The sequence below is a fragment of the Pan troglodytes genome, chromosome 5 (genome assembly GCF_028858775.2).
Source record: "Pan troglodytes isolate AG18354 chromosome 5, NHGRI_mPanTro3-v2.0_pri, whole genome shotgun sequence".
Lineage (NCBI taxonomy): Eukaryota > Metazoa > Chordata > Mammalia > Primates > Hominidae > Pan > Pan troglodytes.
This window is the reverse complement of record NC_072403.2, coordinates 81,188,827-81,210,993: the sequence shown is the minus strand read 5'-3', so window position 1 is coordinate 81,210,993 and position 22,167 is coordinate 81,188,827. Positions and strand designations below refer to the sequence as shown.

At 34.7% G+C, this 22,167-nt stretch overlaps 1 protein-coding gene across 5 annotated transcripts in view; it reads right to left on the bottom strand.

The window, feature by feature from the left end:
* Positions 1-22,167, bottom strand: part of ADGRB3 (adhesion G protein-coupled receptor B3) — a 753,008-nt gene that overhangs the window by 150,373 nt on the left and 580,468 nt on the right. For all 5 annotated transcript variants that reach the window (XM_016955757.3, XM_054686001.1, XM_054686002.1 and 2 more), the window contains 2 exons: positions 4,734-4,860; positions 3,013-3,116 (listed from right to left, as the gene is read on the bottom strand). In XM_016955757.3, coding sequence (XP_016811246.2) covers positions 3,013-3,116; positions 4,734-4,860 — 231 coding nt within the window. The remainder of the gene's footprint in view (positions 1-3,012; positions 3,117-4,733; positions 4,861-22,167) is intronic.

Sequence of the window (22,167 nt, the reverse complement as noted above, 5' to 3'; positions counted from 1 at the left end):
GGGAGGTAAAAATCTGTCAAACTTCTCTCTGTCTGTCTGTCTCTCTCTCTCCCTGTCCTTGAGGACAACCAAGGTAGAACCCCCACGTTTTATCACACATTTCCAAAAAGAACACAAAAGTAAGAATAACAATAATATACACAAAGGAGCTTTTGTAATATAAAAAGAAATTCCCTTTGGTCACAAAACAAACTCAAATGGGACTAACTTAGATCAAATCTTAACACAAAATGGCCTCAGGGTTGCTGAACCTTGTTCCGGTATCATCAGTGGCAAATAATATAATAAACCACACACTGAGATGCTGAAGACATCATCAACTATTAATTGTCTCTTTTTTGTGGGTGGGGAATATAATATAAAAAGTTAAGGGGCTTCATAAAATTAACCCTTTGTTTGATGTTAATGGCTTCCATGGAAGCACAAACACACAGATGACATTATGAAAAGGGTTTTAGTGAAACTTTTTGTTCTGTAAATAGACAAAAATATGATAATGAAATATCCAGAATTGACTAGGCTGAAGTTTTTATATGTTTCTATTTTTATCAAAACTGAGCCCTATTGTTGCCTTCATAATTGCTATGAAATGTCTCAATTTTCACAAATTTCTTTACCATGTTAGATTTTTTAAACAAAATTTAAGAATGCTTTATGTTAATACAGTGATGACAAGGACATGCTTCATTATTTTTTCATGTAAAAATGTAACTCTGCCAAACTTATCTATAGGTGAAGAGAATATAACCTAATGTATTAAATTTTTGGTGAACATTTCTGATGAACTACATGCAACACCACCAAATTTAAAAACAGCCTATTATGTATAAAATACTTGAGATGCTTGTACACATTACAACTCCTTAGAAATCAAAATTTCTAAACTTTTTACTTAGAATAAAAGGTGGTAGGAACCTAACATGCTTATTAGCATACAGTAATATTATACAGTACACAATATATACCCTACATGTATAATGGCATCCTTCTAGTAAGCAAGGATAATACTTCACAATTGTGTGGGGTTTTAAATTTCAGTTCTCGAAGTTTCTATTGGTGTTTCTGTAGGTGCTTATAAACTGCATTTAATTCATCATGTTATCAAGATTCACTTAATAATTCATGGAGTCTTGTCACTTCTTTCAAACTATGAATATTATTTCAATTCTATTTGTAGAGAATGAGTTGATGACCACTAACTTTTAGGGATTTAGATTTGTGTTGTTTCTTGGTACTCTCTTCTGTAATTCTCAAGTTCATCTCAAGTGTTAACAGATCCTTTGAATTGTTTTGGTAATTCTTAGAAAACTATTGTAGTAGTGACTTTCTTGAACTTTCTGCATTAAAGAAAACTTTATTATGGACTAATTAATTGTATGTTTCCTTGATTAAGTGTACACATCACCTATCCTGACAATGTATATGCTAGTGTTAGTGATATGTATTGAAGGATAAAGAGAAGGTGGAATTGGTGCCTGAACCCTAAATGCTGATAAAAGGAATTTAGTTTTAAATACTTCAGTGAGCATGAATTATGTTACTATTGTGATTACCAAATTCCTAGTCTTTAAATGCTGTCTAATTTTTGAACAACTGTTATTTAAACAATTGTGGTAGAGTACGTTGTCTACTTTTCAAATGTTTATCCTTCTTGCTTTTGCATTACTGAGACAATGTCTGCTTGAGTGAGCCCTGAACCCAAGATTCTGCTGCCTACAATGTCATGTTTAAACTAAGCATTTATTTCATTTCCTAGAGCTGGACATATTTTATCAGATTGTCCCACTTTGTCAGTGTTTCTCACTACTAGATAATTCCTTCACCGGAAGGAAGGATTTCTGTCATGTACCAGTGCTAATGGGTCAAGAGATACATAATTTTTACTTTTGTATGAAGCATAAAAACTCTTCATAACTTTGACAATTTAAATATCTGTGACAATTAATTCTTGCTCTCGAAAGAGTAAAAATTATAATGAAGAACAATACATTTTCTTAAAAGAATAAAGTAAAGTGGTCTTTTTAAATAAAATTGTAATTCATTTTTCAACTGAATGTTTTTTATCTTAAGTGAATAAAGATTAAGATTTCTGAGGCAGAAATATCTACTTTTGCAATTCTAATATTACAAACATTCTGAAAATATTAGGTAATTTTCTATATACTAATATAGTTAAAAATATTTAGATTATTTTTCAATAATAAAAGTGGATATAAAAATGTTTAACATTTAAAAATTTAAAAATCCACTAGAAAAATCCAGTACTTTGGCCATATGTCTATATATTTTATCAATATGTGAGTAGACGATAAACTTCACAGGTCTAATTCTTAGTAACACAATCAAAAACAAGTCTTAAAAAATACTAGGCTTTCATATATCAGTAGATGTGATTTCAACTATTGTAGAAAAAAATTTTTCAATAACTTCCCCTTGTTTATGTATTTTTATGACTTCTTTTAATCAATTTGTCAAAGTCTGACTTCTTGGACACACTCAACCAACAGGCATTTTCTGGAATATATTGGTATTATGTTAGTGCTTTAATAGCATAGAAGGGTTCACTAGTTTTCTGGGACATACTGAAAGCATGTGTTTGAAACTTAAGTACTTGAGATCATATTTTTATAACAGATAAATTAATTTGACTGTACCAGTTAGACTCACAGCCTCCATAGCAATTGGGATAAATAGAAACCACATATAGATTGAACTTGTGGTGTAAGAGTACTATGCTTGGGGTAAGCAACTTGTTGAAGGCTACTAACATTTGAAATGAGAATAAAAGTTTATGTGTGTACTGTTTATTTTCTTAACTCAGGCAAATATACAGGAAAATTAGGTAAACATAATTCATTTATTAAAGCTCAATCACACCAATTATAACTCTGTTGTAAAAATACTGCTTTCAGTAAATTAAGAAGACAGGAGACATATAATAATTATCACATTCCTTGATTTAACTATGAACAACTAAGCATTGCATTTCAGGTCTATCAATTGATTACTTACCTCCATAATGCTGCATAGACAACTGCTAGGGTAATCAAGGCCAAGCAAGAAAGACCACTGCCTACTATTAGGGTAACTGAAGGTGTGCCAGAGGATTCCATGATCTGTGAATTAAACAAACAAAAAAAAAGAAACAAATTGGTTTTTAATAAATTAAAATAACTTCTAGACTCAGCAAAGCTAACCTATTACTCAAAAATAGCCTATATAGTTGTTATAGTTACCAGATAGTTACCCATGAATCCACTCTGTTCTTGCATTCTCAACCTCTAAAAATACTAATTGCAGCTTCCCCCTCTCTCCCACTGTGAAGTAATAAAGTCATTAGAGTTTTAAATGGTGGGTTATGGAATATTACATCCTTATAACTTTCGAAAATCAAGACCTAAAACTACAACTTGGTCAACATTCACATGTTAAATTTTCTCTACCTAAAATTTAAAGCATCACTCATTTTTCTTTAACTAACTGCAGGTTAGTCATTTCGCAATATGATTCTTGGTAAAATTTATCTAGATGCTGCTATTTACAACTCATTATGTTACCTATATCTGGTATATAGATATTGAAGATTTTTCAAACTTTCTGACTTTTTGACAACTTTATTCTAAGTCAGGTATTCTCACATTTAATTGTACTTGCTTGGCTTCTGAGGATATAGAAGAAAATCAAACGTCAAATTTAAAACCTCCAAGTATATTTTGTGATTTTTTTTCAATGAACAAAATATGTGGAGATAATTATGACAATGCCAGTATCAGTCCCTAAATGCATGACCTTGAAAAATAAGCTTTCTATCTTTTAAAACATATATAAAGATTACATGCATTCACTGATCTGGAAGGTTTCTTTCCTTGGACACTTACATGACATTAATTAATTAAATTTGTTGGTTTTCACATTGTTAACATTGAGAGTTTGAAGGAATACACTTTAAGCGTGTTCTAAAACCTCAAATATGCACATCAAATTGTATTAGTTTTTTGTCATCAAAATTAGTAAGAAGAGTGATGCTTATTTAGGCCAAATGTAGGCAGAATATCACATTTACCTGAATAGTAATTGTTCAGCATTCATTCTGAGTTATATTTCCTCAAAATACAATTGATGAGAATATTATTTTTCTTTCAGACAGTTATGTACAGCTGTCTCTTTCAGAAACTATTTTTGAAAAACTATATACTATTAAGGAATAATTTTACAGTTCCTGACAGCCATGCTTTCATAAAAACTTCATTTGATTAACATATATATTTATTTATTTATATTTACATCCAAGGACACTTCCAGAAAACCTGTACTGAAAATATCCAATGCAGATATGCAATGTGTTTCACTATAGTGTCTGGGGTCTTCATTCTACTACTAACAATACCCTATAAAATTCCCCAGAATATCTTTCCAGCTTTAAAATAAAGGTTAAGTTGACAGTTATTTTTATTTGAAAGTTTGCAGCATATTAGTGATATGATTGGACTTCATCCTTGAAACTACACTGCAGAAATTTCAAGTTAGAAGACATAAAATTGAGTAGAATTTAGTTATAGAATACCAACTAGAATTCATTCCACCAAGCTACTGTAGCTAAGGAGGAGACGATCCCAATTTTGCTACCCTGCAACATTTTCCATTTCCCCATTTAAAATGCAGTTCCCTGGAGAAACACTAGCCACAATATCCCTGCCTTTGCATTAAAGCCGTGTTTTCCCTTTGTTACTTACTATTTCTCTAGGTTGCTGAGCCAAAATGGCGAAGGTAGAGAGACGATCACATAAGCATTTCGTATGGGATGCATCGGTAAGCACAGTTTTACATCCCTGGGTGGACCACGTTCCCAAAGACTCGTTCCTGCAAAGGGGAGTGAGGGGGGAGGAAATCGGGATAAATACGCCTGATAGCCAAATCCGTAAAGAAGAAAATGCAGTTTAATTGAGAGAGTCGTCTACTGTAATTCCTGTACAGGAAAAAAAAATCTACTTGTTGTTGAACAGGATGTAATTTAGATGCATCTCCAGTAATGCAAAGCGAGAGTGGGAAAAAGCAAGCAGGCGGCGGTGCGGCGTGCAGAGAGCTGTCCAGCGCCGGAGGTGCTGAAACCGGGACTAGCTCTGTCCAGCCCTATGCGAGGAACAGCAGCGGCAGCGGCGGCAGCACGAGCAGCCGCCAGAGCGTTGGCAGCCACTTCCTATGCTCATCGGATTGTTTCAAATACTCAGGGTGTAAAGAGGCTTTTCATATTTTTCTACCAGCTCTGATTCCCGTCCCATATTTTGGACCATAAATGCTGGCTTTTAAAATGCGGATTTCTTTGAAAAGCCTGACTAAAAGGTTACATAGCTTGGATTGGGTGATAGGATCTTCTCTGCTGCTGGTTAGGGATTTTTCCTCCTTTTAGAATAGCTGCTGTGAAAATTTCACCCTGGAAACGGGAAGCAGCAGCAGCGGCATCAGCTGGTTCCGACTCTCATTGCCTTTGCCTGGTATCCAGGGGAGGGGTGGGTTTCAGACATAAGCTTCCTACTCCACACTTCACTCAGTCCAGCTCGCCTCTGACGTCCTTGACATTTCTTTCCCTCAACTGCTTCTTTGCCCTGGGGCAGAAGCATTAAGCTAACCCCAAGTCCGCTAGAACATTCAGAGGAATAACCCCACCCCAAAGTCCAGTAGGAGTAGGGAAGAGAGCCTGGTTCAATTTTCTCTTTGGTGTAGCCATTTAAAATGCTAAAGCATATGGTTTATTTCCCACCCCAGCAGAACAATAAAAATGGTATCAACCTACGTCTTGTTCGTGGTGGGGGGGATGGGGGAGAACCCTTCCACCCCCAGCAGAACTACACTACAGAAAGAGAGAAAAAGAAAAAAAACTGCTATAGAGCTCAACCAATCAACTTTATTATCATTACACGTGTTCTGTACTGAATGCACCAATTGTCACCTCCCCTCCCCCAGGCATGGAAATTCTCCAGCTAGCAAACCTGTACGTGTGTGTGTTTAAATTTCAAACCAAGTTACTATCTGTGTTAAAAATTACTTCAAAACTCTAAGAGAAAAACACATGGCTTGATGTTAATTTTGATATGGTGCTTTTGATTTTGCTTCCTCCATCTCTGAATGCCTGAAGCTATTGGGTTAAATATGCATGCAATTTCAGAGAGATTTCAATGAGACAGGTTTCTTTGTGACAGTTGAACTTCCAAGTTGAGCTCAGAATATAATTCACACTATCCTTTTTTGGTATCTACCAGCAATATATTTTTAATATTCATGATTTGATATCATTAATATTTATGACTTAATATACTCTTAATTACAACTTTTTTGAAGAAGAAAATGCACTGTATTCGAAGAGAGTTAGATAAAAATTCTACCTAACTTTACCCCAATACTTCTAAGTATTGGCCATTTTTGAATGTGTTAGGTCTCTTTTCTTTCTCATAATGTCATGCAACCATGCCAATTTTTTAAAAAAGCAGTTATATTATCAACTGCAACAGTATTAAACTCCAATTCTCCCTAACTGTAGCAGCATATCAATTTACTTCATTAGCTCTCTGTCTCTTATCTTCCTGTGACAAACAGTTAAGGCCAAATGAAAAGCATTTATCTCAGCTGATCAAAATTTAAAGAAGAAAGATACACTTAAGAGAATCTGACATGCTTTAAAACATAGCATCTGCATTATTCATACTGGATGGCAGCTTTACTTTAATGCAGTACATATGCTTTCAAGTGGAGTCCAGTACTTACACTTTTCAGTTATGCAGCTATGCCCAATAAATCAATTCAATATCTTAACAAGAAAAATCTTTATGTAAATAAAGTCTCTTATGAGACAAAGTTATATACTTATATCCATGTAATCAGACTTCATTACTCAAGATGATGTTAGCATCAACAAACTTTGACTGTTACATATGAAGTCTATATTCAATATCATGTTGCTAGATTCTGAAGATCATGTAAATTTTATATGACATGTTTAGAAATGTGAGTCCATTTACTTTACTTTGTGCAATGATTGCATTGCTGACCTGGCCGAGCCCCAGGCAAAACTGGGAAGTAAGTAACGCTGATGTTCACGTTTTAGTCCTTCACTCACTCCAAGCATGAAATGCTTCTACTCTCACTGGGGCCCTTTTCATGCACACTTTCTCTAGGCTACATCACATCTGTCCTTATCATTCTTTAGAACTATATTCCCCTCATTGACTTTATCTGATTAAACTAACATACAATAGCATCTGAGTGAGTGAGTACAGCTTAATGTGCTTTACCAAATTTAAAAGAAGATATATAAAACACAGTATTGCATCTGCTACAAGAAGAGCAGAATCTGGAGCAGGTAAGTAGGAGAGAAAACCTTGAGAGGTGAGGAGGGGGGTGGGTAACCACCAAGTTCTGCATTTCATCACTCCCAAGAGATAAGTAAGATGTGTGATATCATTCGGATGATAAAATTTATATTGTTTCATTAAACCTCTTGGTACTTTTAAATCATATAAAACTCATGAGAGTTTTTTTTTAACTCACTAGCATACATATAACTATTATTACAAACTCTATAGTATGTGTAGTCTGTATTTTCAAACTTTTCATAGCTTATTCCTACTGTAAAAAATTCTTTGAAAGCATGGTACACACGTCTGATTGATTTCAGGGAGGCCTTGTAAAGCAAATTGATATGTGGCAGAGCAAATGTGAAGCAAAACAACTTCTCCATTCTATACAGAGCAAAATTTCTGAACATGTGAAGTATTCCAGCAGTCACATTATTCTTCCAATGTCACAGTTTTGCATGCTATAATAAATGTATATCTGTGCATTATTCTTAATTATGGTGTCTAGTTTGTTATCAATAGGGTAAACAAAAGCAGTGAAATATACATGAGAATTAAAGATATAAGAATAACTGATGATATCAGAAGCAAAAACAGAATGATGATGCAGGCATGTACATCATACTGAAAATAACATATTTACTTTTCATAGTGTCCTATCTGGGCATTAAGTCATTTTTTTCCCAAATGGTTTTCAAATGTAAATATGTTTGCAGAAATTCCATACAACCCATTCTTTGTTGACTACACCTACATTCACCCATGTTAGCTGTTAGCTGTAATCTGTACCTCTTCTTCTTCTCCATATTAGCCTGGCTAACAGAAGGAGCCTTCCTGTCCCAAGTATTCAAAAGTACATATCCAAAAACACAGAATGATGTGAAAATATAAGACACAAAGTCTATTACTTTCTAGCTTAATATTTACTTGATGCCTTTCCCTGGTTTCCTAGGAGTCTACATGGTTTCTTTTTGGATCTGAGTATTTGGTTGAGTTTTTGGTTTCATGAAGTTTTAAAACATGTGTTTATATTTTCTGGCATTTAAAATTAAAGAGAAAAGTTATCAGCTTACTCCAGTGAAAAGCTATTTAGTAAAAAGACTGATAGCAAAAATTCATAGTGACACATTTCAAAACTGTTTCAAGAAATCATACTTTTGATCTTTCCAAATACCAATAAAACTAGATATTCTACTTCAGTCTTCTATAAAACTGTTTATTCTCTTCATAATAAATCAGTATGTAAATTATTTATTATGAATAAGTTATACACTTTAGGAATTTTATTAACTCTTGGGATATTAGGAATACATTTATTCAAAATCAAAATAGCTATAGAAGCATTTTTTAAAATTTACACAGAATTTCTAACTACACTACCCTCACATTGTATGTGTACTGACAGAAAGTAATTGCTTTCCAAATCATAATAACAGTTAGTTTCTAAAATTTAGGTAAATCTATATTACTTTTGGTGCATATGCCTTACCCAAATGACAATGTATATACGGCTTTTGGTATAAATTATTCTCATAATATAGAAGGACTTTTAGTTTAGATGTGAAAATGTTCTCAATTTTGAGCAAGAACACTCTTCGACGTTAATTTCTACTTTAAAAGACATTGCAAATATTGAGAACATTTTTTTCAGCAGCTGTTACTATGTCAAAATACAATAAATCATAAAATTAGGAAGTTTTACTAGAAGTAACTTTAGTGATCATCTAGCCCATTGATTTTCAACACTTAATGTACATTAAAATTACCTGAAGAGCATTGAAAATTAAACCCTATGATAGGACTTGGGATATTACTTTTTAAAATGTCCTTCAGATGATTTTAGTGTGCAGTCAGGGTTGAGAACCACTGATCTTTTCCAAACACTTAGTTTTATAGATAAAGAAAGTGAAGTTTAGTGAATTTAGAAACTTGTTTTAAGTCACAGAGTGAGAAGCAAAGCTGGGTTTTTCATTTCCAGGTGAATTTTAATGCTAAACTTTTATTGTAATCTGTTTTAAAACAGAATGTACTGAACATGTCCTATGAAATTATAAGAACATTTAAAGATCTAATATTGAAAACACATATTTTATGATAAAAAGAGTAACACCAACATAAAACATATATATGCACTTCATTCACTTGGATAAGATTTAGAAGCAGGTACTTTCCCATCACCAGAAAGGACAGTTTTCATCCACTATGTTGGGCCTGGAGTTAACAGCAGTTCCTTCATACCATAACAACAAGGTTCTAATTTGTTATCTAAAAATTAGCTAGTTCCAGGAATTCTCTAAACTTAGATCTTCCCCCATGCTCCTCTATACCTGTTAATGCTTTCCATTCAACATCATAATATTAGTTGATACGTTCACCTTGCTTTCTTCCATTTATAAAATTAACACTCTACATGCCATATGAGAATACTAGTGCTTTTGAGAACTATATTATGTCGACTTTGAATCCCTGACACTGTTTCTCACTTACTAGTCTTAATAATAAATGTTCAGCTCATGTAATGATTTTTTCTTTTTTCTTTGAGATGGAGTCTTGCTCTGTTGTCTAGGCTGGAATGCAGTGGTGCAATCTCGACTCACTGCAACCTCCGCCTCCTAGGTTCAAGCAATTCTCCTGCCTCAGCCTCCCGAGTAGCTCAGATTACAGGCACATGCCACTGCACCTGGCTCATTTTTTGTATTTTTAGTAGAGACAGGGTTTCACCATGTTGTCCAGCCTGGTATCAAACTCCTGACCTCAGGTGATCCACCTGCCTTGGCCTCCCAAAGTGCTGGGATTACAGGTGTGAGCCACCACACCTGGCCCATGTAATGATCTTTTACCTTTTAATGGATAACTTTTAATACTGAGTTTGATCTAGACAGATTGTTTTTGTTGTAATTCATTTGCAGTCCTTTAGCATATAGCAGACATGTAATCTGAAGAGTATCAATAGCTCTTAGTAGGGTCTTCTACTTGCTACAGTCTTCAAACATCATTTAATGATGAACTCTGTAGGATTTCAGCATCCTGTGGTGATTATGTTCAATTCAACAGTGAGGCTTGAATCTTTACTAACCAGTCAATATGTATTTAGTGGGTGCTTTTCAAATACCAGATGAAGTAGAAGACACATGAACAAAATGTAGTTAGTTTCTTAGAGAAGCTGACAGATGACTATACACAATCTAATAATATGTTTTCTGCCTAATTAGTTCTACAAATTATCCCAGAAAATGTTGTCAGTCCTACCCTTCTATTTCAAGCCACCATCATCTCTTGCCTGGGATAATCTCTTCATTGTGTTTCTTGCCATTTACCCTCAAGTTTAACTTCAATAAAAATCCAGAGAGATCCTCCCGACAAATATGTAAACTCCACTAAAAATCATGTCACTCCTTTGAAAAGTATCAATGGTTTTTCTGATCTTACTCAGAGTAAAAGACAAATATCTACTTATAATGGTCCTTATAATGGTCTACAAGGAATTATACTATCTGGTCTCTCATTAGCTTCCCACATTCATCTCCTAACACACACATATTCGCCCACCACTTCCAACTGCTCTGAGCTCCTTATTGGCCTTTGTTGGCATTTTGTGCTAGCTATCCCCTTGGCCCAGAATGCACTCTTCAAAAATATTTACATTACCTGTTTCCTCACATTATGTAGGCTTCTGCTTTTATGTCATCCTATCAGAGATGTTATCACTGACTATCCATCAGTAACTTCCCATCTGTAGTAGGTAAAAAATGGCTACAAATTATATTTAACACTTCCCATCAAGAGACGGAGTCTATTACCTCCTCCTCTGAATCTGGATATATGTATGGTGACTTGAATTGATCAAAAGAAGGCAGTGGAAACGATGTGTGACTTGTTAGCCTAAGCCTCAAGAGGTCTTAATGGTGTCCACTCTTATCATCTTGAAGTGCTGCTATTGTGTGAGGTAGCTCAGGCTAGCCCTACTGAGGATGAGAGACTGGCACCAGCCACTAGACATGTTGGTGAGGTTATACGCAATTAACCAGCCCCAAGTTAAGCTTCCAGATGGCAGCCTCTTTAATTATATCAGATGAAACTAACTGGCTGAGCTCAACCTAATAGCTATGCCATAACATTTAAGTCAAATAATAATGGTTGTTGTTTTAAGCCACTAAAATTTGAGGTGACTTGTTATAAAATAGCTGATACACAATACAAGCACTTTCCAAGTGCCCTTTGCCCTTACTCTGATCTGTTGTTGCCCATTGCACCTATCACAGCTGATGTATTATATACTTTCCCATTTGATTTTTGCCCATCTTTGCTCACTAGAATGTACATATCATGAGGACAGGTATATTGTTATGTTCACTTTGGTATTACCTGATTCTAACATAGTAGGTGCTTAATAAATATTGGTTGAATGAATACCTGTTAAAGATTTTGATTTGATATAGTTGGAGTTTCCTACATCATTCATTCATTCATTTATTCAACAAATATTTATTCATCATTAAATATGATGCAGGTGCTGTGCTAGGTTATTGTGTAGACATATTCGATTTCTACTTGGCCACTTTTCAGAGCTCGAGAGCTTCACTGGAAATTATCTCACAGGTGTAGTGTCACTGCTGTTGTGTCATAAAATACACATTAAAACCAAGAATATGTCACTCTTGAGGTCATGAACATTATTTACAAGAATGGTAGCACCAGTTTTATTGCCAGTAACATCTTTTTTTGTTGTTGTTTTAAATTGGAAATAGTGAGAGTAGAAAGGAGTATGGTAAGAAATAACATTAAGGAAGCCAATCTACTGGGTTATAAATATGTATAAGTATCTTTACAGCATGATTTATTAATAATTAAAGGTTAAAATATGCTACCTGCCATCATTAATTAGTCAACAGGCAAATCATCATCACACTAGTGAAAATAGCTAACATTTATTCAGGGTCCAGTCAGTGTTAGGTGTTGTGGTGAATAACACACTTTAAAAAATTTCTTACACTAAATACCAAGGTAAATATTATTGTTATTTCCTCTATAGGAAAATGGAGATAAATTAAGCTCCCGGATCCATCCAGGATCTTGAGGACCTTACAGATGAAACAGCCTAGAGGCAAAAGTTGCCTGGATATCTCAATTTCTGTAATATAGCCATGCAAGCCCTGGACTGCCTATCTTTGGTGGTGTTATTTTATGTTTAAAATAAATAAATGGAGCCCACAGGTTGTGACTTTCCTAAGGACATCTACCCGGTAAAGGGTTGTGCCAGGAATTGAGCTCAAGTATGACTCCAAAGCAGATTCCCTTTACCCTGTTCTCTCAGTGAGGACTAGACACAGTGAGAGAGCACAGCCAAAGTTAGGAACATACAGGAAGAGTACTCAGAAATGGTGAAAGAAAACTAGGAATTAATATCTCACAGAAAATAAGTGGAGAGAATTTCACTAAAAAGTGATTGATCAAAGGTCAAATAAGAAAATAAAAATATGAAGCTTGAGATGGTCATGGTGGGCATGGAGGAGGCCATTGAGCCATTAAGAGCCTTAGGAAGAATAATTTTAGCAGAGGGGTCAGATATAAATTAGATTGCTAGAAGTTAAAAAAAGAAACCTTGTGATATCAAAGAGTTTATCAACAAAAGTCAAAAGACTGAATGCAAGTCAGATAGCACAAAAAATTATATTTTTGTCAAGTATGCTTTTACTTTGAGGTGGGGATCAATCTCCCAACAGGTTACAATGCAGATCAAAACAGTCCAGGAGACAGAGATCATGACAGGATGTAGTGATGATGAGAAAATAATCTTATTATTTGATTCAGAATAATGATGAGAGTGTTAATATTAAAAGGAAGGAAAGACAGAAAGTATCTTCTATTGAAATTGCAAGGGGAAAATCATTATTGCTCTCAATGAGATGGAAGAAAATCCAAGAATAAAGTTTAATTTATGTAATTTTAAGTATTTTTTTCTCAGAAAATTTCAAAACAGTTGCTTCAGCCATTAAAAAACGGCAGACATTTTAAAAAACAGACAATTTGAGGGAATAGAAATGGAAATTTGAATAAAACTGAAGAAGAGTACTGCTATATACATTAGTTCATGGATCAATTATATGTGATGTGTTTAATAAAACAACAAAATACATTTTAGTTCTGTATGTAACTAGATTAAGAAAGATTTCCAAGGTTGTTCTTGGGTGTAGGTAGGGGAAGATCCTAAATTATTTTTTCTCTTATTTCTTTTCAAAATACTTTAAAATGCCTCGAACACTGATCATTTGTTAATCTAAAAGCCATAAAATAATTCATTCTGTTTGTATATTTTTTCCTCAAAAAAACTGTTTATCTGGGCTAGGAACCAATTTTTCGCCTAATATAATTTGCAACAGTTGAGATGCACAACCTTGAAAAAGCAGAATTATTTAACTAAAATAGAGCACATTTAAACATATGTTACTTTCTACACTAGTTTTCAAGTGATCTGGACAAAAAGCCACTCCAGAGATTTGACCAGACCATTGTAAAATTTATAACATAGTGCATCCAAGATCTCACCAATTTAATATCAACTAGCTCACTTCCTGACTCTAATGGCTTTTACTTCACAAACCTTTAAAAATGATTAATCTCAAATATGATACATTTAGAAAAATACACATGAAAAAACATGAAATATATATTGAAGAAATAATTAAGAGTAATTATCTCAGGGTGACAAATTATAGGTATTATTGTTTGCTCTGTTATATTTTTATACTTCTCCATTTTTCCAGTGTAACTATATTACTTCTGCAATCTGAAAGAAAAAAATTTCTTTTGAGATTCAAAAGAAAAAGGCCAAGTGCAATGGCTCACACCTGTAATCCTAACACTTTGGGAGGCTGTGGTGGACAGATTACTTTAGGCAAGGAGTTCGAGACCAGCCTGGGCAACATAGTGAAATCCTGACTCTACTAAAAATACAAAAATTAGCTGGGCATGGTGGTGCCTGCCTGTACTCCCAACTACTTTTGAGGTTAATGTAGAAAGATCGCTTGAATCCGGGAGGTCAAGGGTGCAGTCAGCTGAGGTCATGCCACTGCATACCAGCCCCTGAGTGACAAAGTGAGACTCCGCCAAAAAAAAAAAAAAAGAGAGAGAGAGAGAGATTCAAAAAAATTATGTAAAATAATACCAAACTAACACAGGCAGCTATTTATATTTTACGCCTTTTTTTCCTTTCTTTACTTTTGAAATTATAATTATGGTGTGGCTTGGCTATACCTGACTGAGTCATGCTTTTGGCATGGGATCATGGGTCAGCTTGCTTTCTAAGTTAAAAATCTGAGCACATGCCTGCAAGGCTACCCCAAAATGGAAGGATAGTGCTTAAAAATAACTGTTGAGACATCAAACTGAGATATCAATTAAGGGTTAAGCTTAATTCACTAAAAATTCTGCTTCATTAGTTCTGGGATGGGGCCAGGAATATGTGATTTTGATATCAGAGTCTTTAGTTTCAAAAAACAGAAATTTTAACTCTTGAGTTAATCATACTTCAAAATTATGATTCATCATTGCCTACATACAAAATGCAAAAATAAGGGTTCACTGGACATTTATATAAACAACTATTTGAGTGAAACGATATTCTTATAATTTTGAAAATGAGAGTCCTCAGTATTAGAGCAATGTTTCTTTTTTAACTTCCTTAGTGTACTATGTGCAAGTTGGGAACTCAAATATTAGTAGTAGAGAGAAAATAGAGATGGGTGGAGTGGCTGCACGAAATATTACTATATGTCAGCACTTTTAAATGAAATAAAGAATATGAAAAACTGGATTCAATTAAAATGTAAACTAGGGAAATAATCTGTTCACCTTAAACTAAGTGGTTCATAATCATATATATACTAAACTAATAATAATTTTGCAACGATCCCAATATCACTCATTTGAAACTATTGAGTTCTTTTTTAAAAATCAATATTTCAGCATTGCAGTGTTCAAAGTGAAAAAGCTCATTCAATAAAAGCCAGCTGAAAATGTTTTGTACCTACTCAATAATAGAAATAAGTACATTCACCAAATCAAAATTTGAAATAATGGCTTCAATAAATATTAGATAATATTTTCTTTTCAATGTTTTTTTCCTCTAATTGAAATTACTTTAGATTTATTTGTGATCAGTTTCAAAAAGCTTGCCATTTTTCCACCTTTTTACATGATCTATATGATCTATGAAATAAACATCTTTGTCCTGCATATAATCTTTAAGTTGAATTTTACTTTTAAATTCCAGATGTGATAATAAGAAACTTGGCTTCTACACAACCAGAGTACTGTCATCAGGACATCACCAGCTTAACCTGGGATCCAGTGTGCTCATTTATAAAATTAGCCAGTTGCATGCTCTATCAACTTTATGGGAATATCGCGTTGATAAAAGTCAAGATAATGAATATCCCGGACAATTATTTATTTAGTGGTTGTATGGACAAGGCATTATTAGTAGGGATAAAAATAATTTCTCTACAAATTGAAAGTTCTATATAAATACAACATATTATCACGATGATCACATGTACAATTATTTTTGACAAGAAAGCCATGTCAGAGGGGTTAAGTGACATGAACAAGATTATCCATCAGGGATTATCCCTCTTATGTTGGCACCATAACATTTCCAGATTTGAGAGGAGAATACCTGAGCCCAGATTTGGAAGACTCAAATTTAAGAGCAATAAAATAATTAATGTATTTCATGAAGAAATAAAGAAATTTAATGAATTGATTTTCACCATGAATTTCTTTTTTTCTTACTGTTAAGATTTTAAGAAGTTTAAATGGAACTCTGGATAACCAAATCTTTTGGGATCAGCTAAACCACATATTAAGTCATGGGTGGCCAGTAAAATATGAACAGAAAAATTATATGCTACGAAAGGGAAGAATTCATATATTCTGGCATGAAATGCAAAGAATGTAATCTTCCTATCTTCTAAACACTACCATTACCAAGAAATTATCAGTGGAAACCTTCCACTCAGAACACCTTCTTTCAAAATTATGAGTATTTAAAATAAGTGCCCTGAGAAGTATAGTTAAAAAGAACCATATATGAAATTCCACAAAACTAGTAATTTCTATAAACTTCTGGCTTTGGGGAAATATGAAGATGAACCTCTTTTGTAAGAGGCCATGAATTACACACTGCCTATAAAACAATAAGATGTTAGGTAAATGAGGGAAGAGTAGCTGCTTCAGTTGACAAGCGTTCACAGAGGAAGCACTGTCCTAAGGTTCCAAAACACCCTGTATCACCCACCTGGCCAGCCAGTCATTTGCCAGACTACTCACTGTTTTAGCTGCATGGCAACTACACCAGAGAGTAGCAGTGGAAAAGCAATAGAAGTCTGTGCTTACTTCCTCAATAATAGCACATACAGAAAGGATAACAAAGAGGAAGGAGTGTCTTTAAATGAATTTCGTAGTATGGCATTTCCTAAATACAGTGTAAGTTGTTATTTAAATTCCAATAAAAGATCTGAAAGGGTAATATTCTTTTATGAACGTATGGGTAGATAAAATTAAGGCTTTTATGATGCTGATTTAGACAGCCTAAAATAATGACTATCATAATTTAAAGAATAGGAAATTTTGCTTTAACCTCATACATTTGAAAATTTATATAAATGTTTTAGTGCCTCTTTTGTGCTATGGACAGTACTACACACTGGGATTGCATAGATTAGAAGATAAACATAGTCCCTTTGCTCAAGTGTGGTGTGGAGACAAATATACAGCTTGTCCACCGACAACCCCAATTAAGAAATCTGAAACCTATAACCCAATCAGAAATTGTAGGGGTGTGGATAGTGATTTAGTGGTAAAGGGGAAGAATGCATCATTCCATTTCTCAAAAAGCTTGAGAAATATGTACTGCCATGTATTTAAATAAATATATACTCTATCTTCCTGTCATGCTGTTACTCCTTTGAACTATTACTTCTTAATATGTTAATAAGGGAAGTGGTTTGAAATTTCTTGAAGGGCAGCGCTGAACCCTCAATGGCGTAATTAACATTTTAATGAGCAGTGAAGGCCTTTCCTGTTTTGGATCTCAACTGTGTGTCTCCTGAGTGGATCTCAATCTGTTGAGCTCAGAGAATGAGGTGATTCTATCTTAGTGAGATTTTAAATAACAATAGATCATACAGGCCACAGTTTCAGCCTGCTACTGTTCTCTCCTTTGTTAGGAAAGTTCACTTGTATTCTAATGTACCACATCAGAGTACAATGACTACTTTCAGCTCTGGTTTCTTTTTTGGTATGCACAGAAACTGTATGCATAACAGTCATAACCCAGGAGTGGCTAATTTTTAGTAACTGACCAAGTAATTGTAAGTTCTCCTTATTTGCAAGGTACAGTAGCTAACTGCTATTTGGAGACACACCAATTTGCAGAAGAAGTATTGGATAATGCTTGTAATTTAATTATTTGCAAATCAAGCTTTGCCTAATACACCAAAGGTACTAAACCTCTTCATTGGAGACAAGTTTGAAAAGGTCATTAAAAAGCTATTTGTTTTGAGATTTCAGAAAGCAAAGTACCTTAAAAAATGGTCTAATGGACAGAAAAAAACTTTTATTCTCAGATAAAATCTCCCAAAAACATTAAAAACCAATATCCTTATTTTCATTACTAGGCAAAAGAAAAAAAAAAACTGTCATGAGAAAAATTCCTGTGGGAAAGCTTCAAGCATCTTAAAAATGAGGCTTATAATGGAAAAGCCTTCTCTGTCATAATTAATATAGCATCACTAATATAAAACCCAGGCTGCTTCTCCTGTCTTTGTAACTCATTTCTGACTACTGCAGACCCATTACTATAATGTACATTACACACATAGCACAGTATAGTTTATATTATTATTTAAGGTAAAGGATGTAAAATGTAAGGGAATTTTGACACTGATTTCTTGGTGATAAGAATGCATAGCTCAAGTTTTCTCTAAGATGTGAGCATTAATAATCCACATAGATACTGAAGTAGTTCAACCACTACTTTAAATTTTGCTTACTGATTCAGTCATAAAACCAAGGACACCATGCACATTTACCTGTGAGTTACATAATCTTTTAGCAAAGATTTAGCAAAGTTGAAAACTCCAGTTGTGTTCCTTGTGTCCTTCAGCTGTTTTTCTCTTACCTACAGCCAAGAATATATACACATGTATATATGTACACACACATATATACCTGTATACACACACACGTATATATATTATATATATATATGTGTGTGTGTGTATTTTTAAGTTAAAGCATAGAAATATCTAGCATATTTAGTTGATTGGTTTTATGAAGAATGGTTGTCATATGGTGACTGTTACTGATATAAAGTTCATCTGGAGAAGAGGACGCCAAGTTCTCCAAAAAGAATCAGGCATCAATACAATGTTCCAGGATATAAACAACCAATTTTTGTAGCCAACTATCTAGGATACACAGAAAACCCTAGGAATTCCAAAGTCTTCCTAGTGAAGAAACATTGAGAAAGACCGGTACAAAGATTGTTTATTCTCAGGGTAGCACATAAAATTTACTTTACTAACAGCACAATTTTCATCTTTGCAATTTCAAGATAAAGGAACAAACTACCTATGTTCAAATTTCACTAACTTAAGCTATCCTATATATTTTCAATGTCCTAGAGTTTAACTGTGGCCACTCTAAGAGACAGACTGAGATTTAAAGAACAGCCCTAGGAAGGGAAGTACAGTAACTACATTGTGGAGCAGTAGTTTTATATTACTAAAGTGGCTTCTGTACCTTTTTACAAATGAGAGAAATACTGACAGAAATTTATGGCAGGTACAAGTGAAAGTGATGATATTCCATGAAATGAATGCAGTTTTTGAGAAAATATTTAAGAACTCAGTTGTTATACAGAAAATCCATTGTGTATGACCCCATAAATTCTCATTGGCTCCGATTTTGTCTACTGACTACAACTTTCATTCCCTTCCTAAGGTATCTTTACCTAATTAGGCTCATTTTGCTACCAGACTTGCAGAACAAAGCCTCCTATAAAAACAAACAGATTCTCTATAGAAAGTCAAGCACAAAGAACAGGAACAAGAAGAACTTACTTTTTCAGTCTGCTGGGTATATTATAGTAGTTAGGTGTGATTTCTCTTAGGCTGTTAATGCAGATGTCATTAAAGTAACTTATCCTATTAGTATCCCTAATAATTAGGTTTTCTTTCATATCTTACATGACAATATAGAAAATACTATTGTTCACATTTATGCACCTTCTCTTTTCTTCTCCCTCTTCCCAGAGTGTCAAAGTACAAGCTGAAGTGATTCCTATTTATATATCCACACTGGACAGAATCTGCCAAGGGCTACAGTTTATATAAAATTATGATGTGAGGGGGACATTATAGATGGAAAAATTTTACTAATAGAGTCTAAGATTGGACTGTTATTTAAAATGTGAGTAGCTCCTTTTGGTACCAGAATCAGTCCTGACGTTAATGGGTTCAACATATTCAATTGTACATACTTATAGACCACTTTGGAGGAAAGGTTTCATATTAATATAATAATGACTTCTTTTTTTGTCTTTTTTTGCAATGTAAGGCAGGCTTGAAAGGTTTTGACTTCTTCTTTTTTTTTTTTTTTGTCAGCTGGAGTTAAGGCTTTTACATGTTCACCAGAATATGTTAATGTTATATGCAAAAAGATGTATATCTCAAGACCTCCCAGATATGAGAGCCTTGCATCCTTATTTAAGAGTGAGGCGAGCTCCTCATCACCTATATCATACTCATTTAGTTTTTTTTAAAACTGAATACCTGTCTATCTAAAAAGCTGGGGAAAAATGCTATAGTTACATTACTGTTAATTCTGTCCAGTTCACATCTCACTCTCAGATCTACGTCAGGGAGGACTCAAGGACAGAAGGCTCTTCAATCTGACTGCCAAAGGGGCTGTGAAGAGAAGCAAATCAGGGTTTTTAATCATCCTATAGCACAAAGGAGAGAACAGGCTTACATCAAATTATTAATCTCCCATGGCATCTTTCAGGTAAATCTAAGTCCCTACCCAACCAGAGTTGAGATGTGCTGCAGCCCATGGGGCTGGGCGACACCCTGCTTCCTTTCCTTGCAGCCAGGCCACCTTGAACAGAGCACTGCATTCTTGCTATATCACGCAGCCTTACTTACCAGCCATGTTACTGAACTATAGATAATTTATGACTGCAACACTCAGAAATAAGGGGCAGAAAAGCAGATGCTCAAGGCCAGGTTTTGCCAGTTTTATTCTATGTTGCCTATCACATCATAAAAATCTTTTTTTTCTCCCATACAAGTTTTATTTGCAATCATTATACAGATTTATTTTAGAGGCTTGGGGTAAAAAGGGCAGTATCTCAGACCTTTCCTTCAGTACAAGTACTGATAAGAACTCTCTGCTTCTTGGTGACTACTGCCAGGACCTCAGCTCAGCCTCCAAATGACCGACTATTAAAAAGGACCACATTTTCTTGTCTCCAGATTCACCTTTATTTAAGACTCTTTTGGGTGAGGCATCTGCGCCACCCACTCAGGACTCAAAGAAACTGAAGGTCCCTTTTCTCACATTCATTCAGCTGGACTTGCTCCAGAGTGGCTGAAAGGAAACATGATGATTTATATACCCCTATTGCTTCAAGAATAAGAATCATGCCTCCTAAGTGTCTTTTCCCTTTTTCCTCAATAAGCCCCTTCCCAGTTTCTGGACAAGACAGGTTGCAGGTAGGACAGCATTCAGGAGTGAGAGTTGTGTGGGCAGCTCTGTGCCCTCTTCATCTCCAAACCTGAATGCATGCAGTTCCTCTCTTTATCCAGATTGACAGATTATTTCATCATTCCACTGAAGACCACCATTTAAAATAAACAATAACACCACTGGGACCCCATGTCCCTGAAAGCTAATCACTGTCACTCTACAACCAATGGTCAGCCTCTTTCTGGTTATTCTGTCCAAGCCGATTCTTTCTGCCTTGGAGATTTTCCAGAGCTCTCTAGGCTATTTTTCTGTTTCTCTGGAACTGAACCCATGGGGCTTCATTTTCTGTGTTCTTGGAATGGCTTTGCTCTGGAGATAGCCCAGTGTTCTCTCCCTCCTCAGGTCACTCACAGTGGATTCTGTGGTTCGGGACTTTTTCACACTCCTAGTTTTACCTGTGGGTGTTGCTCAGTGTTTAGTTCAGCCTTACTTACATTTGTGCTTCCTTTCTCCTGGGCCCATGGCAACAGGAGTACCCTCTGATAACCACAACCAGGCCCTGTAGGTAACTTTTCCCTTAACAAGGTGTTAAAAGCCCTTCAAATTACATTACTTAGCTTTTTGATAGAAACCTTGATCCTAAATCAGTCTTAGGTAAATTTTCTCACTAATTCTAGGTATTCAAATGCAAGTGGCCCCAAGCAATAGTCTTTAGAGATGGAAAGTAGTTCTGTTTAGACCTATTAGGGTCTTTCAATCAAGTACATTCTTTAGCCTAGAGCTTTTCATCCACCCATCCACTTAATAAATAAAGTGCCTACCTATTTTCAGGCAATTACTAGGATTTTGGGAAGGTGAAAATGATACTCTGCCACCATTATAATATTTAAAATAAAGTCAGTATTTAGTAGCAGCCAAAAAATATGCTGTGTAGGATACACACTTATTTAGATTATAATCTCCTATCCCAATGGAAGACGAAAAACCATCTTTGTGTCCTAGAAAGTAGTCAAGGTAGATAGGAGATTTGAATTTATATTAACTATCTATGTCAGCTGTGGAAAAG